The sequence below is a fragment of the Mauremys mutica genome, chromosome 1 (genome assembly GCF_020497125.1).
Source record: "Mauremys mutica isolate MM-2020 ecotype Southern chromosome 1, ASM2049712v1, whole genome shotgun sequence".
In the NCBI taxonomy this organism is placed as follows: domain Eukaryota; kingdom Metazoa; phylum Chordata; order Testudines; family Geoemydidae; genus Mauremys; species Mauremys mutica.
Window position 1 is genome coordinate 204776172 of NC_059072.1, and position 21137 is coordinate 204797308.

Genomic DNA, 21137 nt, shown 5'->3' on the forward strand with positions numbered 1-21137 from the left:
CTTTCTCCAGGGCACACCTGGAAACTTCATGAAGATTTGTGGGCTTGGAGCCCAAAATGTACCAATATTAATATTGTATATTTAATTCAGTTGCTTTGTGTGAGTGTGGCATCAGCCAAGAGTCAGACAGTTCAGAGCTTGAGCTACATGAGCAACTCATTAGAAAGTTGACCTGTAGAGAGCTGTAAAAAAATAATTTAAAAAATGCAGTCTTATCCACAGCAGGGATGAAAGGAAAAGCCTGCTCAGTTCTGTCAATTCAATACATTTTTAATACTGCTGCTAACAAATAATAACCCTTTGATTCTCTTTCCAAAAGCCTGCAAAGTTGCTGGCAGCTCCAGTAACTCACCCAACTCCTATTGTCAGTTCTGCCATCTTCTGTGTTCTAATCTTTCACAAATCTCAATCCCTTCTACCTGTCTATCTGGAGCTCATGTTCCTTGCCTTGGCTTTGGCCAGAAAAAAAGCCTGTAATACCATACACAGTATTTTTCCAAGTCTCCTCCCTTTCTGAGCAGGCTCCTGCTGGGTCCTTTAATTAGGTTGTGTTCCTTTTAGAGACTTGACCTTTGAGGGAAGGAGGTGAAAAAAAGGCCAATGGAAATGTATTGTATGTATCAGGCAGACCTAGCTGGCAACTGCAATGCTGCAAACCTAAATAAGCAGGAGTTTTGCAGAAAACATCAAAGATTTGGAACTTCAGTTCAGAAAAAAACAAACAAGCCCAAAATTTGGATCATTATCTTAATCATATCCAATCATCTGAAAATTAGGCTGGCAATCTTATGAAAATGAGTCACTTGTCAAGAATTTTATTCTATCCTACACAGGTTTTTATACCATGCTCATCAGCATAGTATCTGGGTTCCTAAATTCCTATATTTACTACTTCTGGTAGGGATAGAAATATTGCAAGAACATGCTTTCATGCTGTTTTGGCACTTCCCCTTCTGGACTCAGCTAGAAACAAGTAGTACAGAGGTGTGAACTAGAATATCAGTGTTTTAAATGTTATCCATGTGATTTTCCAAATCTCAAAAGGATTTCTTTGTGTTCAGACTTGGACTTGCTTTCAACCAGATTGATTCACCCATCTGTATTTGTTACATAAAAAGGCATTAATTTCATGAGGATGTGTTTATTGAAATCCGAGGTCTGATAAAGGTAAATGGGATGGCAAAGGTCAGATTCTCTCCATTATTACTAGTATCTAAAGACTGAATAAAGCCACTGAAAGGAATAACGAGATGGTCAGGCAGATAAAGCACAGGTCTGTGAGAGAACATCTAGCTCTTATGTAGTGCTTTAGCTCATCAGACCTCAAAATGCTTTCCAAAGGAGGACAGTGTCATTATCCGCATCTTATAGATAAGAGTTCTATTCTCAACTCCATCACAGATTTCCTGTGTGGCCTTTGGAAATCACTTACCTTCTCTCTGACTTACACCATGTCGACACTACAAAACGATGTCAACCTAACTTACGTCAGCATACAGCCACCACAGTTATTAAATCTCTTGTGTGTGTGTGTGCACACTTGGCTCCTTGTGTCGGTGGTGCACATCCTTACCAGAAGTGCTTGTATTGTCAGTGTGGAGCATGTGGGATGGCTCCTGAAAGCCAGTAACATTCGACGTAAGCAATGCAAAGTCTACACTCACACCACGTCAAGCTAATTACATCTACCATGACTCTACACCGCTCGGGAATGTGGTGTTACTACATTGGCATAGAGAGGCACTTACGTCAGCAGGAGCCAAACTTAAGTGAAGACACTTCCACAGCTAGGTTGATGCAAGGCAGCTTACGTCAACCTAATCCTGTAGTGCAGACCAGGCCTTAGTTTCCTTTCAGTAAAATAGGGATAGCAATATTTATCTAACACAATGGAATGTTGTTGTGAGGCTTATTTCATTCATATTTGTGAGCTCCTTAAATGTACAAAATATTATACTACTCTCTGGAGTCTGGGGATGTTCACATCTAGGATTTTAGTTTGGTTCTGCATAGAATTAGAAGCTACCAGAGTATTTTGGATTCCATTTCTGGATCCAAAAATTCCACTAAGTTGAAGTCTTCGGACCTAAAAATTTCTCTTGGGACCATCTCTACTTGCAACAAGACTGACATGAGATCTGCCAAATGCATATGATAGTTACCAACAATGGAGGCTGAGGGGGGTGGGTGGGAGAGAGGGAACTGGTATATAATAAGAAGTAAACATTATTGCTATGCCATCTTATTGTATTAATATTTCCCGGTACTGTAACAGAAAATCCAATAGAACACAAATATAGAAACCAATTAACTGTAGTCTTATGGTTTAGAAAGAAAACCTTAAAATATAGCACAAATAAAAATAAAAAAACACTGTCAAAATGATTCGGAAACAATTATCTGCCCAGAATCTTCATTCATGCACTCCTGTTTAAAATCTGGACTGCTCTTCAAGCTTGGACTGGTTCAGATAAAGAACCCTCCAACTTCTGGCTCCCTGTATCTTTCTCATTAATCTTCACCAATAAGCCAAGATAAACTCATGGTATGGTAAATGGAATGTGCTTAGACACGGATAGCTCCCAAATTGTCCAGCTGCATTGAAGTCAAAGGAGTTATACTGCGGATAAACTGGGCAGTCTGAGCTTTCCTACAAATTAGCTATTAAAAGAAATAACTCACTAGTGCACAGGCCAGGAAAACTACTCTCCTGAACTACTCTGTCATGATATTCAGCAGCAGCTACAATATTTCAGTCTTGTCTGAATTCATGACAGAATGTGTGTCACCTGTCTTGCCATTGTCGAGCCTCTCTCAATGAGCTGGTCTTAGAACTTTTCAGAGCCCATCCAAGAAGACTTTGAGGTACCAATCCATCAGTAAGTAATATATTTATGAAGGGTTGTCGTCTGTGACCAGGCATGTACAGGCTTAAGACTAACTATTCATTCCTTTATGGGACAATATTAAAGTGCTATTGAATTTTTGTTGACAAGTAACCTTTGCATCAGTGAATTTTCTGGATGCTTACTCAGACTTACTGTGTATTTCCAACTGCCAACCAAGAATGTAGACCCTTCAAGATTTATCTCCCTTCACATTCACACTCATTCATTCTTTCTACAGGCCAGTATATTTGACACTTGAGTGACCTTCAGATCTAGTTTCCCCTAAAAAAATACAGTAACAGTAAATCTTCAATGGGAGTTTTGCTTGCATGTGACTGGGAATGTGCCATTCATATGAAGGAAAAAGAAAAGCAATGCATAGTGTAAATAGGGTAGTTTGATTGAATCATTTGTGCTTTATTTGTATGACATTTAACTTTAATAGAATAGAGTCTATATTATTCATTGAGGCCCTCAACTAGCAAAGCCCTTAAGCTTGTGAGTAATTCCACTGACTTCAACAAGAAAACCCATGTGCTTAACATTAAGCATATGCTTACAAGCTTTGCTGGATCAGGGCCTAAGGATGAAATTAACTATAATTGCAGGGGACTCTGCACTTGTAAGACCCTTAGGACTATTAGAGTGAAATCCTGGCCCCATTGAAGTGAGTGGGAGTTTTGCCATTGATTTCTATGGGGTCAAGATTTAACCCTTAGCCTTTAATGAAAATGGGTTTATAGTGGAACTGCTTGACAGCCCGTAACTATACCAGTAGTCACTGACAACAGCTATAATGAGTATGTTAAATCAGATTTAACCACAGTATGTTACAAAAAATCAATTAATATTTAGTAAGCATATAATTCACTTCTGCACATTTTTAATTCTAAAACAGCTATTGAACGCTACTTATTACCAGTTAGATCCTTGATTCATGATTAATGTACTGTTATTCAATCACAATAAAAGCCTTAAACAGTTCATTGTTGCATCATTCTGTGCATTTAAGATATCTAAAATCTCAATTGTTTGCTCTCTCCACTATTAGTCGCCTAATAAATTCACCAGAAATTCAGCTATGATGGTATTGTTTATCATATATGCAATGGTGACACCTGATAATTTCACAATCATTGCAAGACACCATGTGGTTTCTTTTGACATCTTGTGACAGGCTGTATTATCACACACAATTGTTTTCACAGGAAGCAACTGCAGCACGTGATCCTTGGGACATTGTATTATCTCCTGGCAATGGTGTCATTACATGTGTATACTATAATTAAAGACTACAAGAGTGATTCATTTGAGTAAAGCTTAGGAATCCATTTTATCTAAACGGAGTAGGAAAACCTAATATATTTTGGGCTCAGATCCTAAAACCTACTCATTTACAACCTGCTGCAGTGATATCGGGCGACCTATTAATTGCAGCACTTTAACCAAGAAGTGTTTATTCCCTGTTATATTATGGGATCTTGGATTAGGATCATTATACTAATGATTGTTCTCATGGAGATCAATAAGAGAAACACAAACCTAACGGTTTTACAAACCCTTTGTCACCTTTGCTCTACCAACTGTAGCCTGAAAACAATTAAATTTCAGAGTTCTTGACTAACCTAATGAAGCTGAAGTAATTTAGATAGCAAACCTACTACAGTTAATGCAACCTCCTCCACCCACACAAGAGATAAGGCAGAAAAATACATTTCTCACATCCTTGTCCATAAGCCACATACAAAGCAAAATTTCTTTAAGAGCTTTAGACAGACCAACTTTCAATATAATCCATAATTATTTCTATGAATTATGCTGTAGTAATGTATACCTCCTTAGCCATGTAAACATATTGTCTACAAACTCTAAGAAGGAGTCATCTGCCAATGCATTTTGATGCTAATGTTGATTAATATTTTGATGCACTTATACCAGTTGTAGTACAGTATTATAGCATCAAGTCATGGCACTTTGGTTGCAAATCCCCATTTATATCATTCTGGGGTGGAAAAAAAAACCAACCCTAAAACCTTTGGGAGTTCTCGAAATTTGTTTTCAGCACAAAATTTATTTCCTCCTCTCTTAAATTTGGTAAAATTCCAAGTGGTCTTTTTTAAGTTGTTAGAATTTTTTTAAAGTATGTTAGTGCTTGCAGAATATTTTCATATAGATATTTGCACTTGGACACAGTCATTAAAAATTTGTTTGATTTAAGCAAAACTCCAAGCCTGTCTTAAATTTAGCCCTCAACAGCAATTTCCTATGATACATTTGAAGAGACTGGAATTAGCTTAGACAAAATTAAAGATATATGAAAATAATCTCTTGGCATGCATTTCACATAAGCCTCTAAGGGCTAGTTCATATCCAATTCTACAAGTGGAGGAAAATCCACATCAGCTACATATTGTTATGAAGGCTTCATGCTCCTCCCCTAATCACTTCTTTCTGGGACCATAGGTAAGCTTCTCTGTTGGAATGAGAGGTGGGCAATGGATTATATTGACGGTGGGGCTTGAGGCAGGACAGGAAAGGACAGAGAACCAGTCAGGAATAGTAGCAGCATTGTCCCCAGATTTTGAAGCAGAAATCTGATCTGGACTGAATGCTGCTTGAAGCACCATTCATCCCAGCTAGGCTACATGGCTCCTGGGGCAGTGTGCTGCCAGGGGCATGAGATGATGGCACCCAGCAGAACAGCCCAAAGGATCGAGCTCTCCACCTCCTGGCCCTGAAGGTCCAAGGCTTCCATTTGGAATCCACAAATGAGAGATTGTACATACCCCTGCCTACTCTATGCCCCTCACCAGAACTCTACAGCCTGAGAAGATGACTGCTTGGAAACTATACAAAGTCAACCTCATTACCCTTCCTGCACACCCTGACATCTATTTTTATATGGGAAGGGAATATTTAAACTCAAAATTGTTACATTGCACTGAGGTGCAGAACACTAGGTACATATATATATTAAGCCTACACACATTGGCTCCCTGAACACTAAAAGAAACATTGTTGTGTTTATTTCAATTCTTTTACATTTATTTATTTTGGTGTGCAATGCTATATTTCTTTTAAACCAAAGAAAATTAAGCAACAACTGAGGGTACATTTATACTTACCGCGCGGGTCGACGCGGCGAGTTCGACTTCTCGGAGTTCGAACTATCGCGTCTGATCTAGACGCGATAGTTCGAACTCCGGAAGCGCCGCGGTCGACTCCGGTACTCCACCGCGGCAGGAGGAGTTGGCGGAGTCGACCTTGGAGCCGCGGAGTTCGCTTCCGCGGCGTCTGGACGGGTAAGTCATTCGAACTAGGGTAGTTCGAATTCAGCTACGTTATTCACGTAGCTGAATTCGCGTACCCTAGTTCGACCCCGGGGCTGTGTGTAGACCAGGGCTAAAATAACAACGATATACTCTGTTGATGCAAAGAAAATGAAGCAACAACTAGAGCAACTCGGTTGATGCAAAATTATAGTTGAATATTTAAATGCATGAAGGTCAGGAACTTCAGAATTACGGTTTCTAGAACTGTAACTCAATAGCGTAGTGTGTCACATGGATAAATTTACAGTTTAGACTAATGCAATGCTAAAAATGTCCAAGGGGCCAAGTCATTGTTGCTGGGAGAACTATAATCAAATTTCCTGACTTATACATGTGCTTAACCATAATGTTATATTGCCATCATTTTTTGCTTTATTTGTATTTTAAAAAATATTTTTGATCATATTAAGGAACAAAGCAAAGTATTGTTTCCTCTCCACAAAGCCTGATTCAGGACAGCACATGCTTAATCTTGAGCATGTGTTTAAGTCTCCTTAACCTCAACATGCTTAAGTGCTGTCTTAAAGAGAGATGCTTTCGTGAATCAGGGCCTAACATTCAAATATCCACACTGAATTAATTTGACTTTTTATTTATAGTATTTTAAATAATTACTCATTACCTCGTAGTCTAATATAACACTGTCTGTACAGCATACTTCCCCCCAAAAATCTTATAAGTCCAAGCAAACTCTAATGGTGCTGTAACAAGCATTACTGAGAAGTATTTTTATTTTTATCTGTGTAGTGAGGCGGCCTGGCCCGGCCGCACCTGAGAGAGAGGAACCAGAACAACCATCTCAGTGGGCGGAGCCACCACCACCTGTCCCCGCCCCCCGGAAGTCAAGGGGCGGGACAGGAAGTATAAAGGCCCGGCCCCAACGCTCAGTTGCAAGCCGGCGGCCGGAGAGGACAGACGCTCCTGCCCGAGCTCCTGCTAGACCGAGCCTTCCCCGAGCCAGGTATCCGGAGGTGGACGGACCGAGCCTTGACCGAGCCTTCCCCGAGCCAGGTATCCGGAGGTGGACGGACCGAGCCTCCCCCGAGCCAGGTACCCGGAGGAGGACTGGCCGAGCCTTCCTCGAGCCAGGTACCCTGAGGAGGACTGTCCGAGCCTGCCCCGAGCCCGGTACCCTGAGGAGCTGTTGGAGCATCCCCCTGACCCAAGTCCTGAGGAGCAGCCCGAGCGAGCCGGCTCTCAGCACGGCGAGGAGCCCATGGTGTGGGACCCAGCGCCCGACCCCAGAGATGAGCAGGTACCCGAAGAGGGGGAGATGGAGTGTAGCCCGGGGGTAGCCGACCCCTGTCAGGCTGTAGGCACCGAGGTGCCCATGTCAGTGTGTTGCGGTCAGGACCCCACTGACCAGCGGCAGTGATAGCCGCTAATAGGGCCCTGGGCTGGGACACAGTGGAGTGGGTGGGCCTGTGTCCCCCCCCTGCCACCCCACTCACGGGTGGCAGCCTCCCCCTTCAACCAGCGCTCCGGCATCGAAGCCTGCACTTACCTGCTGTTGCTCGGCTCCTGCTACAAGGACCTGAGCCCTGATTTTGTTATTGCTGTAGCTCAGCTCCTGCTGTAAGGATCTGAGCCCCTTGAACTATTGTTTGCTGCCCCGCCCTGACTGAGGGCCTGGGCTTCCTGACTTTGTTACTGCTCAGCTCCTGATGCAAGGGCCTGAGCCCTGAACTCTTATTGTTGCTCAGCTCCTGATGCAAGGACCTGAGCCCTGGACTATTATTGCTGCTCAGCTCCTGCTGTAAGGATCTGAGCCTAGAACTGCTGTGTTGCTGCCCCGCCCTGACTGAGGGCCTGGGCTTGCTATTTACTCTGTGTGCTCAGCTCCTGCTGCAAGGACCTGAGCCCCTTGAACTATTGTTTGTTGCCCCGCCCTTGAGGGCCTGAGCTTAGAACTGTTATTTGCTGCCCCACCCTGACTGAGGGCGTGGGCTGTATTGACTGCTTGCCTTTTGTTCAGCCCCTGCCTGAGGGGCGGAACCCCTGGACCTTCGGAGACTGATCACGAACTTAGGCCGTGTAGTGAGGCGGCCTGGCTCCCGGCCGCACCTGAGAGGGCCGAACCCCCGCACCGGACTGTTACAAACTGAAACAATTCAATTGTAAGTAGATCACAGACCTTAAAACTGATGGAAGAACAAAACAAAAAGTTGCCACAAAGTCAATACGAGGGATGTAAAAGTTCACTGAAAATTCAAATTTCTCATCTGGCTCAACAGTTTGAGACACAAGTGCTGCTAAAGCATTGTTTTTAACAGATAACGAGATGTATGCCTTGTCAAAGTTAATGAAAATATATTTCTTATAATTTAATACTACACAAGTTTTAGCAGGAAAACGTTTGTTTAATACAGACAACCTAAAAGAAGAACATCACACAAATGACACTTTAGAGTTACTAGGCTTATACTTTCACTGTAAATGTATAGGAAATCTAGGTAATGATATGAAGTGTGTTTTTTTTAATGTACTCTTTTTAAAGAAAAGAACTCTCGTTTTAAAAGAATTCTATGGAATACCACACACGTCAGATTTTTAGTAAATAGTCAATATTTTGCTAGGAAAACATCACACTGCATACATTTGGTATGCCAGACTCAAATTCCACTCAAACATTACATTACTTGCATGAGCGCTGTGAAAATCAATCATATATTTCATTGCTGAAACACACAATAAGAAGACTAAATGGATACAAATGCAATATCTTAATCTCATTAGAAGTATAGGAAGTAAAAAAAAAGGCAAAACAAAACAAATATAATATCTTGATGATGACTAATTCTACTTGTTAGATATGTAATAGGTTCTTAAGAAAAAGATGTAACCCTTCCCCCCCTTGACATTATGGGATGCAGAGATATCTATGAAGAGAAGGACAGAGCCTATGTGTCTTGAATTAAGACTTGAGACAATTTATTAGTTTTTCTATAGCATGGTGCTATATAAATGGGGCCAGGGGCGGCTCCAGGCCCCAGCACGCCGCGGGGGGCGCTCTGCCGGTCGCCGGTCCCGCGGCTCCGGTGGATCTCCCACAGACGTGCCTGCAGAGGGTCCGCTGATCCCGCGGCTCCAGTGGAGCATCCGCAGGCACGCCTGCGGGAGGTCCACCGGAGCCGTGGGACCAGCAGCCCCTCCACAGGCACGTCTGCGAGAGGTCCACCAGAGCTGCGGGACTGGCAGAACGCCCCCCACGGCGTGCCGCCATGCTTGGGGTGGCGAAATGGCTAGAGCCGCCCCTGATGGGGCACGTTCTTATGTTGATCATCTTGAGGTGGCTTGTCTTTCTGGGAGCTTCACCTCCCTTCATCTAAAGGCTTGTCTGTGCGGGGAAGTTATTCCAGTATAAGGTACGGTGTGAATTTAAAGCACTATATTTATACTGGCATAACTCCATATGTGGACACGCCTATTACAGTATCAGAGGGCCTTTTTTCAGTTTTGTTTATGTTGCTTTGCAAGTGGCTTAAACTAAGCTGAAAAAGCCACTCTAACTCCAGAATACGAGTGTTCACATGGGGAGTTATACCAGTGTAACTATAGCACTTTAACTATACTGGTATATAGGAAGAATTGGAAAAATATTCCAGGTAGACAAGCTCAAATGAACTGAATGGAATGGTTGGAGAGCAGCATTTATACTTGACAGCATGTGTGTGTATAGCCATGTAGGGAGCCTGGCTCACCCTCCACCTTGCTACTTTTTCCGTCATGAGTCAAATAACCTTAGGAACAATGGTTAAAGTAGATTGAAACAGGAGGGGGAGCTCTCGCCACACCAGCCAGGGCAAATGCAGCTGCGGGAGCTGCTCCTCCAGGGCAAGGGAAGAAAAAGCAAGTATGCTCTTCTGCACAATTCTTAAGAGCTTTGTAAGTTCTGCCAGTTTCGTGCTCAGGAGCTAAAGTCAAGAAGTGAGAATCCTGCGCAACTGGTATCTTTATGGAAATAGTTTTGTTGATAGCAAATATTTTAATAAACTTGAACTATTACTACATGGAATTTATAAATTAACAACATTCAAAACCCTTTTTCAAAACAATCGGTCTATAGGTTTGCTGCTTTAAATATGTTTGAGTTTAAGAGGGACTAGATGAGTAAAGCTGTTACTGGTATTTCATACAAATTTTCCTTTTGAAGAATATATATGTTTATAAAAGTAGCAAGGACACACAGCAATTGCATTTGCTTGTTACTCCCATGTCTAATGGATTATTAGGATCCATGAAAAATGCGAGTTAAGCAGAGATGTTTTATGATGAAAAACAAAATCCTGTCTGGAATATTTCAAATCAGATTGGCTGTATGATCAGGTACATGTATCACATGGAACCAGCAAAAATCATGAGGGCCAGGGCTTTGGCAGTCATGTTCACTATTTAAATACATGCCCATTTGCATTAAAATACATTAACTTCATTAAGCAATTACTTATATCTTAAATAGAGAGGGACATTAGGTTTGCAAACAGTGAGGGGATTTTCACTGATAACACACAATCATTTACTGGAAATCTACTCTGCCTTATTTCAGCTGGGAAAGTCGCTGTTTTAAAAACTGATTTCCAGCTGAAAATACTGGAGTATGACTTTAAATATTTGGCAGGGAGCCAACCTTTGTCAGCCAGAGGTGTATGAAACAGTGTGACGTGCCTACATCACAAAATGCCTCTTTCTTGCTGTTTGTAGTGTAGCTGTAGCCATGTTGGTTCCAGGATATGAGAAGACAGGTGACGTAATATATTTTATTGGACCAACTTCTGTTGGTGGAAGAGACAAGCTTTCAAACTACACAGAGCTCTTCTTCAGGTCTGGGGAAGGAAATCAGAGTGTCTGAGCTAAATACAATTTGGGACAGAGAGTTAAGCATAAGGGTTAACTTTGATGCTTTGGGAGTTCACCCAGACCACTAAGAGGTTGTGTCACCACCTGCCTTACAACTTGGGGTTCTTCTATGCTGTGCAGTTTTGGCTCAGATTTCTGACACCAGCAGCCTGCTTTCAGCACAATTGCCTCATCCTGACTTCTACCAGCTTAGTTATTCCTTGCAGGGTGATGCCAATACTGCTTCCAGCCCCAAGTCTCCCCAAAACAGTCTCCCCTGCAGTGATCAGCCCCTGTCACTGTAGTACTAATAAAACCTTATCAAGGTCACTATTCCTTTAAAGAGACAGTACACAGCACCAGCCTGTTAGTTTGACTGAGGTTTTTACTCTTCAGTTTGAAACACTGCACTGAGATGGTTGTGTAATAAACCAAGATTATGTTTATTAACAACAAAACAATAACAACAACAAAAAACAGATATTTAAGTTGAGGGAATTGAGCTAGACATGATTTAAATAAACAAAAGTAAAAATATGCTTCTAAAGTGAAAACCTAACTTAAACAACTAGAGTTTTGTTCAGGGTAATTTTCTCACTATAGTCGTTCTTCCAGAATGACTGGCAAGTTCTCAGCCAGGATCCAATACAGAGCTCAAAGCACTTGCTTTCTTTGTCTCTTCAGGTGAACGATACCAAAATGACCTTTTCTCTCTGCTTAAATCCTTGAAGTTCTATATTTGTTTTCAAAGTCAGGAAGCCCTCCTGGGGGCTCGGCATGCTGTTTCCACTAGGGAGCTGTTGCCATGTTAAATTTTGCAGTCTCCTCCCCCTGTCATCATAGTTAAGTGGTTGAGGCGCTACATGCTAGTTTGATGGCTTTGTCTACCTTTTTCGTAAAAGTACTTTCATTGTCTCTCTTTGCTCAGTTTATATTGGAGAAGCATTCAAGCATGCAAGACCACATTCCTTTGTCTAGTGTGGGGTGATTTAAGCCCTACCTGCCAAACATATTTTAAGTACATATTTCCAGTACATATTTATAATTTGTCATATATCACCCATACATACACCACACAATAATATTAATGACCAGCATGTTACCAGTTTGCACATATCATCTTACATGGCAGCTTTTAGATAAGGATGAGGACAACAGTGAGTTGGGGTGCACTAAGTCAGGCCAGCTGAGACTCAGTTAAATACCAGAGAGCCCCTTGCTCTCTGGCACTGGAGTACTGTTAGGATCACACTAACACATGTTGTAGGAGGTCACTTGAAATAGAGTGGACAATAAGGGTGGGTGAACACTTTTCACAAACTAATCACTCCATATCTGATCTTTCAATATTCACTTTCAAAGGAAACCTGCACAACACCTTCAAAAGGTGAGCCTGGGAAATTAAATTCATGACACTGCTAGACACTAAAAACCATGGACTTATTAGAGATATTGGTTTCATGGCTCATTACAACAATCTGTAACACGTAACACATATTGGGGAGCCATACTAGTACCCATGGCAGTTCCCAGGGTTTAGACAAAGTGTGTGTTGTTGAATGTAAAATTGTTATGGGTGAGGATGAAATGGATGAGTTTGGCGATGTGTTTGCGGTGGATATCTGAGGATTATTCATTTTCTTGTAAATATTTGAAGCGGGCAGCTATCCTGTCATTGCAAGGGACGCTGGTGTAGAGAGAAGTGACATGCACGGTGGCAAGGCTAAGGGAGGTTGTTCATGTTGTAGAGTTTGTGGAGGAAGTTGGTTCTGTCCTGGAGGAAGCTGGCCCTTTCTATGGTGAATGGTTTTGAAGATGGGTTTCTATGAATCCTGATATTCCTTCAGGAAGAGAGCCGTGGCCAGATATGTGTACACACACACACACACACACACACACACACACACTGAATTCTCCCATCCCTCCCACACAGTGGTCAACTAGTTAATGTTATATTGCCAGTTTACTTGTTTTACAACCCCACTTGTAAATTCAAACACCCCCTCTAATTTCAATTCCTGGGAAGGATTGAGTTCCTTTGTTTGTGTATCTTGGGAAGCATGTAGAAGGTCCCTGGGGTAGGCTCTTGAGGGCGGGGGGAGGGGGGGAATGAGTTTATAAAGTTTCTCTTGGAGTGGTGCGGGGAAGGATTTGATGATATCCTTAAATTCCTGGGTAAATTGTAGTGTGGGGTCTTCTTTGATTTCTTTATAGTTGGTGGTGTTACCTACCATCCCACACTGTAACCCATATGGGGTATCATCAGACCATTACAATCTATACTTGATGGGGACCCCATCCCAAAATAAATCTTTCCTGAAATCCCTCTTCTAGCTTTCAAACAACCCCCCCATCTCTATAAGTTCATCATCAGAATCAAGCTCCCCACAGACCAGGACACACCAAACCAAAGCGGCACCAGACCCTGCCAGAACAAGAAATGGAAAACCTGTAGACTTATCTCCACTGTTACAACAATCAACACCCCCCATTCCACACCTTTCAAGATCCATGGGTCCTATACATGCCTATGACAACATGTGGTGTATCTCATCCAATGCATTAAATGCCCCAATAACAACTATGTGAATGAAACCAGACAATTACGACCCTCTCAAATGAACTGGCACAGGAAAATGATAAAAGACAAAAAACAAAAGGAACGGTGAACCATGGCCACTGGGAGCTGTGGGTGGCTGTGCAAATGTAAACGAACTGATGGGCCGTAGGCCGTAGGTTGCCCACCACTGCAGTATATAGTACTATCATAAATACTAGTCATCATTGTTTATTTTTCTTAAAAGTTTAGGCCAAGATTTTAAAAGATAGTGCCTAAATTTAGGAGCCTAAATAAATGTCCAGCTCTTCAAAATGTATAGTATTAATCAGCTCCCACTGAAATCACTTGGAACTGTTGGTTATTCAGCATTTTTGAAAATCAAGTTATACAGCATGTCCCTTCTCTTAGGTAGGGTACAGAGTGCATCATTCTCTCTCTCTCTCTCTCTCTCACACACACACACACACACACACACACACACACACAAAGTGTTGGTGACTGTGCACAGTAATTAAGGAGATCAAAAAGGGAAGGGTAGCAGACTACTTTTTGTCATTGTGTGTTTTAATGGATGATGACACAGTGTGACATTCTGCAAAACTAAACATGGAAATATTCAGCACAAAAAGTTTTGAGTATATGGAAACAGGATGTGATATAGAAACCATTTTACCAGTCTTAACTATACTGTGCAAGTTCATTATACAAATGATACTGCTTCAACTTGTGTGATGGGACATAGCATGGGAAAGACACACAAATACAATAATAGTTATAACAATTACAAAATGTTAATCACATGCACACACTTTGCCCACACAGATGGATATATTTAGATTTCCAACTAGCTGTCCACAATGAATGCTGTTTATAAGTAACTTAAATCCCTAAATAATATCTGAAGTTGTAAAAGATCAATTAGCACTATTACCTAATCCAGTGGTTCTCAAAGCCGGTCCACCGCTTGTTCAGGGAAAGCCCCTGGTGGGCCAGGCCAGTTTATTTACCTGCCACGTCTGCAAGTTTGGCCGATCGTGGCTCCCACTGGCCGTGGTTCGCCATCCAGGCCAATGGGGGTGGCGGGAAGCAGCGGCCAGCACATCCCTCGGCCCGCGTCACTTCCTGCCACCCCCATTGGCCTGTAGTGGCGAACCACAGCCAGTGGGAGCCGTGATCGGCTGAACCTGTGGGCGCGGCAGGTAAACAAACTGGCCCGGCCCGCCAGGGGCTTTCCCTGAACAGGCGGCGGACCAGCTTTGAGAATCACTGTCCTAATCTTTTCAAAGCAGAGCGAGTAATGTTTCAGAGGCTCAAATTAATACTGGAACTTTAACAGAAGTCCATAAGGTAAAGAAAGTATTATCCTGTCATTCAATAATAACAATGCTTTTCTTCAACGAAAGAGTAAAGACTTTGGTGTTTATTCTCATCTTGAAGAATCATGGAATATTTTATACACATACATCCCCACACATTAATCTGAAACTACATCCCTGTAGGGACCTTTGCATTTGCCGGATGAAAGCTAAGTGTTAAATAAATGACACTAAGGGAAGCAAAATTAGTTTTACAAAGTAGTCTATTACTGTTATGACAACACTCTTTCACCAGTTAAATGAAATACTCAAATATTCCACCATATGATGGAAAAGAGAAAAAAGTCAATGCAGAACCTGTTAATTATTCTGTGGCCTGGTGGAGAAAGGTACAATTAACCAAGACTGTTCCGTTTTTAAGTGATTGGGACAATACTGTGAGTTCTTTCATTGGCTAATCATGGCTCTTTTTTTGACAAGACTTAACCCTGATTCACCTAATGAGATTTATTTAAAAATTAAGATACATTTCTTTAGTTCTTTATGATGGACTATGTACCATAAAGACATTCTTACAACAGTTTAAAGCTAACAGCTATTGTTATAAATGGACAGCTCCAAAGGCTGTCCTTGCTTCCAAAGAAACATGCAGGCAGTAGATTATGGTATATACTGGCATCACACATTGAAAATATCTGAAGAAAGGAAAAAGAAAAAAACTTTAATAGGCATTCAGACACTGATGCTGAGATGAAATCTTTGTTTAAGTATACAATTCAGGTCAAAGAAAAACAGTTTCCAACAGAGCAAATCTATCTAGGCGGCTGAAAACGACTGTACTTTACTAACCATTTGCAAGTGCTTCTTTGTGAATTACTGTACATGATGAACGCACAGCAAGAGGCAGTCTGGGAAACAAAATGCCAGAAATTCACTTGTCTGCAGGGATCTTTGACCTAATGTATAGTCCTCCTTTAGTCCTGCATCTTCTGTAACTTCAGTGTGTCTCCAAACTGTATACTTAACCTTTGCTTTTACTGTGATTATTATAGGATACACACATGGTATTTATACTGAATAATCATAGGATTTTCATAGAAAGATATGATCACAGCTACCATGTAACTCTTGAATAACAGTTTGAAGTACAAAACAAAAGACTACTAAAATGCTGTTCTTTTATCTCTCAAGACAAAATTGCTTCCTTTACAAAAAAATGCTTATACGTATAATGATGGAAGCAGCTGGATGAGAACCTCTTTGGCTAGCAGAGATACTTAATATTGTATTGAAAATCAAATATGCTCTTTGGATCCAAAGCATAAAATATTTGCATAGGAACTACGCTCTTTACATTTTCCTTTGCCACATGAATATTATGCAGCAAAATATATGTAACTACTGTGGAGTGTATGTGTCACTCAGTACTCAGGGATGGTTTATACTCTCTGCATATATTCTCAAAGGATGCTTCTTTGTTGGAATTCAGTGCCTTTTTCTTGAAAATGACTTTTTTTAGACTTAATAAAAGTCTTGGACAAATAGTCTAGTATAAGATGCTAACTTCTAAAATGCTCTCTAAGTTTTCCAGTGTGTTAAAAAGCTTGCCTGGGGAGGGAGGAAGAATGAGGAGTCTAAAATTAAATTCTTTGTAAGGACCCAGAATGCAAGATAATTTAATTTTTATAACTAATAGAGTGAGCACCTGGTAGAACCTATGACAGTCAAGATTAGTAAAAACAGTTTCTGTTATAACCCCCGTTTTCAAAAATGCATAACTTTTTGAAACAAACATTTTGTGCTGAAAATGTCCATGCTTAGCTCATCAGGAACACATGAAACTGTAGGCATGAAAAATCATGGATTCATGTTTTAAGGATCTGTCCACAACTTCTGCTGCATTTAACAATATTCTTCAAATTCTACGTTTTCATATGAGAGGTGAGGGGAAGACAGCTCAGGTATAGATTTGTAAATAATCAGTAAGGAGATGGTAGCTGAACATGCGTAAGTGGATGAGGTCACCTACGGTTAAGATAGAGAGGAAGGCAGGAGGAAGGGCTGAACCTTGTAGAATACCAACAAATATGAGGTGGAGGAAGGAGGAACCTCATAGATTATGGAAGAAGGGCAGAAAGATAGAAGAAGAATTAAGAGAGAACAGACTCACAAAGCTGACTGGTAGGATAGGTTGTTGAGGAGGCAACGACCAAGGAAACCAAAACCTTCACAGAGATCAAAGAGGATGAGGAAGGAGTAAAGGTCCTCCAACTTGGGCCTCAATCCTGCAATTCATTGCGTGTGGTTAGACTGCTGGGCTCGCACAATGCCCCACTGAAGTCAACACATCATAGGATTGAGGCCTTAGTCAGGAAGGGGTCACTTAGGCCCTGGTAAGAGCAGTTTCAGTAAAGTTCAGGGAGCAGAAGTCAGGTTGAAGGGCTTCAAAGAGGAAAGGAAGTCAAGACATTTTTTGTAGATTGCCCATTCAAGGTTCTTAGAGAGATGGGACATTGCCACACTTCAGGGTGCAGTTCAGATGAATATGGTGTTGTGTCACCTCTTGCCTTGCAACATTGGGTGTTTAACAATGCTTTGCTGCTATAGCTCCCAGCCTGGGATGCTCACAGCCAGCCTATAAGCATGCAGGGCCCTGAGTGTCTGTGTGCTAGACAGCCCTGGTTCAGCAGCTCTGACTCCAGAAGCCTATCTACAGACCCAAAGCCCCACTCTAGCTTCCACCAGCTTTGGTGACAACCAGCAAGTTGACACCAAGACACTCCCGGTCCCAAATTTGCCCCAAACCGTGTGCCCTGAAGTGTCCAGCCCTCTCCTGGACAGCTCAGAGAAATAATAAGGTTTATTTTGTTTCTGTAAAGAGAAAAAAGCACATCAAAACTTATTAACTGGCATAAATACAGCCTTCCCTGCAAACACAGCACTGAACTGGTTGATAGTAAAAATAAAACAAATGTATTAACAACATATACATGAGATTAAGTGAGTTTGAGTATAAGGAATGAAGATAGAAAGAGTTACATGTTAAACAAAACAAAATACGCTTTCTAATGGCTAAGATTTAACAAGCTACAGTCTTTGTACAAGGAAGATTTCTTACTAATCTTTTTCCTTTCCAGCCATGGCTGACTTTCTCTCACAGTCAGGACCTTCCACAGAAGCACAAAAGGCTGCTTTCCCTTGTCTTCCTAGGTGAAAGATCTTTGCCTAAACAGGTTTCTCACCTATATTCAGTTTTAAGATCCTTCAACCCCACATTGGTTGAACGACCCACCTTTCTCAGCTTGCAAGAACTCTGTTCCATTGTGTCTGTCTAGTGATGGATGCCAAAGATGGCTTCTGTCCTTGCATATATCTTCCAAAGTTCAATGAATTTGTTTCAAGAGGACGGATGACCTCATGCTTTTCTTCATTTCCTGTGGGTTTCCCATTCCTTTGTATGTAAATGGGGCTTCCATTGTTTTGATTCCACTATGCCTAATTTATGTAGGAGACAGGTATATAGCTGTGACGTTCCCTCCTCTCTGGAAGAGATCTGTTTTTTCCCTTTGTTTGGACACAGAGTGTAAAGCCTAATATCAAATGAGTATTCACAATTCCTTATATAATGTCAATACATACATTTTACCATGATATTAATCACCAGTGTGTCACAGACTTTCATAAAACACCTGACTCGATAAACTGTTTTAATACAGTCATGTGGAAGTAGAGAAAGATCTGACAGGGATTTGTAGGGGATCTTAATGCAAGACAGTCTCTGTTAGCAAGAGTCAGGCTAGCTGTAACCCTAATAACACGAGATTTGTAGAGGCGACGATTGCATGAGGCGAGTGGGAAAGAACTGTGTGAGAAGTTGTTGTGACCTTGTGTCAATAATGAGGAATGTAGACTGGCATCTCTTTAGAAATGAGAAAAACAAGATATCAGGATGACCTATGTATAAACAAAATGCAGCTGTTGCTTATTATTGTCTGTAATAAAAGGTATAAATGCTTGCTGTAATTGTTTACCTGTGGAGAGACCTGCCTGGGACTGGGGCACTCCCTTCCTCTATACAATTGTAAAGAGAAAATAAAGTATCTGACTCTGCTGCACCCAACCAAAATGTGAGAACTAAGTTTTTCTCCGACAGTCATATTGTAATTTGATTGTCTGTACCCCTATATTCACTCCTTTTATGAGACTATGATAAATTTTGTACAAAGTATGCCTTGTGAAGTATCTTTTTAAAACTCATAATTTGCTTATCACTACTGCCCTGGTAAAATGTGTGTGGCAACATTACATGTAAAGTTATAAAATTCCTCTGTATGTTATTACAAGACATATTCCAAGTCGGGGGTAGGGAGGGGGCAATCATAAACCAGTTTCCCATGGACAAAAGGCTAGCCAACACCTCATCCAGTGTCAACAAAATCAAATGGTGATAACCATCACCTAGTTAAGTGGCCTTCTTTGGCAGGAAAGAGGATGTGGGTGCAAATCTACATCCTGACAAAGAAACAGCTGAGGGTTCCTGTCCACGCAGACTTTGTTTCCTGAACCTCAGGCTGGAGATGATTCTTGAAGAAGAGAAAGAACTATAAATGGAGGAGGTGCCCCAAATTATCTGTTCCTCCTTTCCTCTCTACCCCTAGAAACCACAACACCTGGAAAACAAAGGAAGCAGCTTTGGACTGGAGGAAGTATGCTGACTGAAAGAATTCAGCCAATAAGACTCTAGAACCTGGTCAGAGAGATCTTTGCTTTGAATTTACTCCAACTTGTTAAGTTAGGCAATAGTTGTGATTTACTTTTATTATCTTGTAACCACTTCTGATTTTTATGCTTCATTGCTTGTAATCTTAAAATCTATCTTTCTGTAGTTAATAATCTTGTTTATTGTTTTCTCTAGACCTGCGTGTTTGGACTGAAGTGTTTGGGAAGTTCCATTTGAGATAACAGGATTTGTGCCTATCATTTTCTATTAATAAAATGACAAATTTTATGAGAGTTTGTATTGTCCAGGAGACTGCTGGGCAGTACATGACGCACATTTCTGGGGGAAAGTCTGGACCTGGGAATTTGCTGGTGTTACTTTGCAGTATAATTCAAGGATGGCTGGCTGTAGCATTCTTGCAGTATAATTTACATGCTGGAGGCTGTGTGAGAGCAGACTAGGAAGGTGTCTTTCACAGCAAAACAGTGTAAAAAGTGCCCCAGATTGGAGAACTGAGGGGGACACAGTTGTTCATCAGTCCAGGTTGTACTCTCGGTAATGTAACATGTATACAATCAGTTGATTCAATTGCTTATCAATTGAGGTTCTAACCCCCTGCCTTTTGTAGCTCAGATAAAGTTTCTCTTGCCTGCTGGAAGCTGTCTCTGTCCCATTTGTTAGCCTGAGGCTGTTTATCTAATATGCAAAGAGATCGTCATTGTCTCTGTCTGATGACTGGGCCAGCCAGAGAAGCAAATACACATTCTTTTGTCTAGGGCAGATCTATGTGCCACCTCACCCTGACATGCCTGGTTTAGACACACTTTAGTCATAATTTCAGCATATCTCCATAACTCTCAATAAACACTGTGTACATACATCATACAAGAATATTAATGATCAATGAATTATTAATTTTCCAATGATACATTACATGACATCTTTTAGATTCAGATTATAACCACAGTGAGTTGGGGTACACGGAATTGGTCAGGCCAGCCGAAACTCATTACCTGACACCAGGGAGCCCCTGGCCCTCTGGCACTGGGATGCTCTTAGGGTCACAAAACTTGCATTTTTGCTCTTTATCATTTGAGAATATCAGCTTCTGCCTTGTAGTTGAGTTTTGAAACATACTGTGATCAAAATATACTGAGAAGTGGCCTGATGACCTGTATGGAAGAAAGTGGCTTGATGGCTATGGATAGAAGAAAAGAGGAAAGGCAGATGAAAAATGAGAAAAGTTATGAGCAACATCCATATCTTGGTGCATCTTGGCCTTGGAGTGTATTTAAGTTGGTATATGCTTATAACTTTATAAACAGGAAGCACCCTCAAGTTAGCACTATAGTAAGTAGAGAGAAGAAAAACTAAAAAGGAGAAATGTTCATTTCTTAAAAACAGGGATGAAGTAATCAACACTTCTGAGGAGGAAAATAGTCACATGTACTGTATATGGCTGGTAAATTGATTGGTATCTCACTA

General features: G+C 41.3%; 1 protein-coding gene across 2 annotated transcripts in view; it reads right to left on the minus strand.

Annotated features, from left to right (window-relative positions):
* DSCAM (DS cell adhesion molecule) overlaps positions 1-21137 on the minus strand; it is a 644197-nt gene that overhangs the window by 172912 nt on the left and 450148 nt on the right. The window contains exon 12 of one of the 2 annotated variants that reach the window (XM_045002505.1): positions 15496-15627. The exons of the other annotated variant lie outside the window; for it this stretch is intronic. Coding sequence (XP_044858440.1) covers positions 15611-15627 — 17 coding nt within the window. The 3' untranslated portion in view covers positions 15496-15610. Of the gene's footprint in view, positions 1-15495; positions 15628-21137 lie in introns of those variants that run through there. 2 annotated transcript variants of the gene reach the window in all.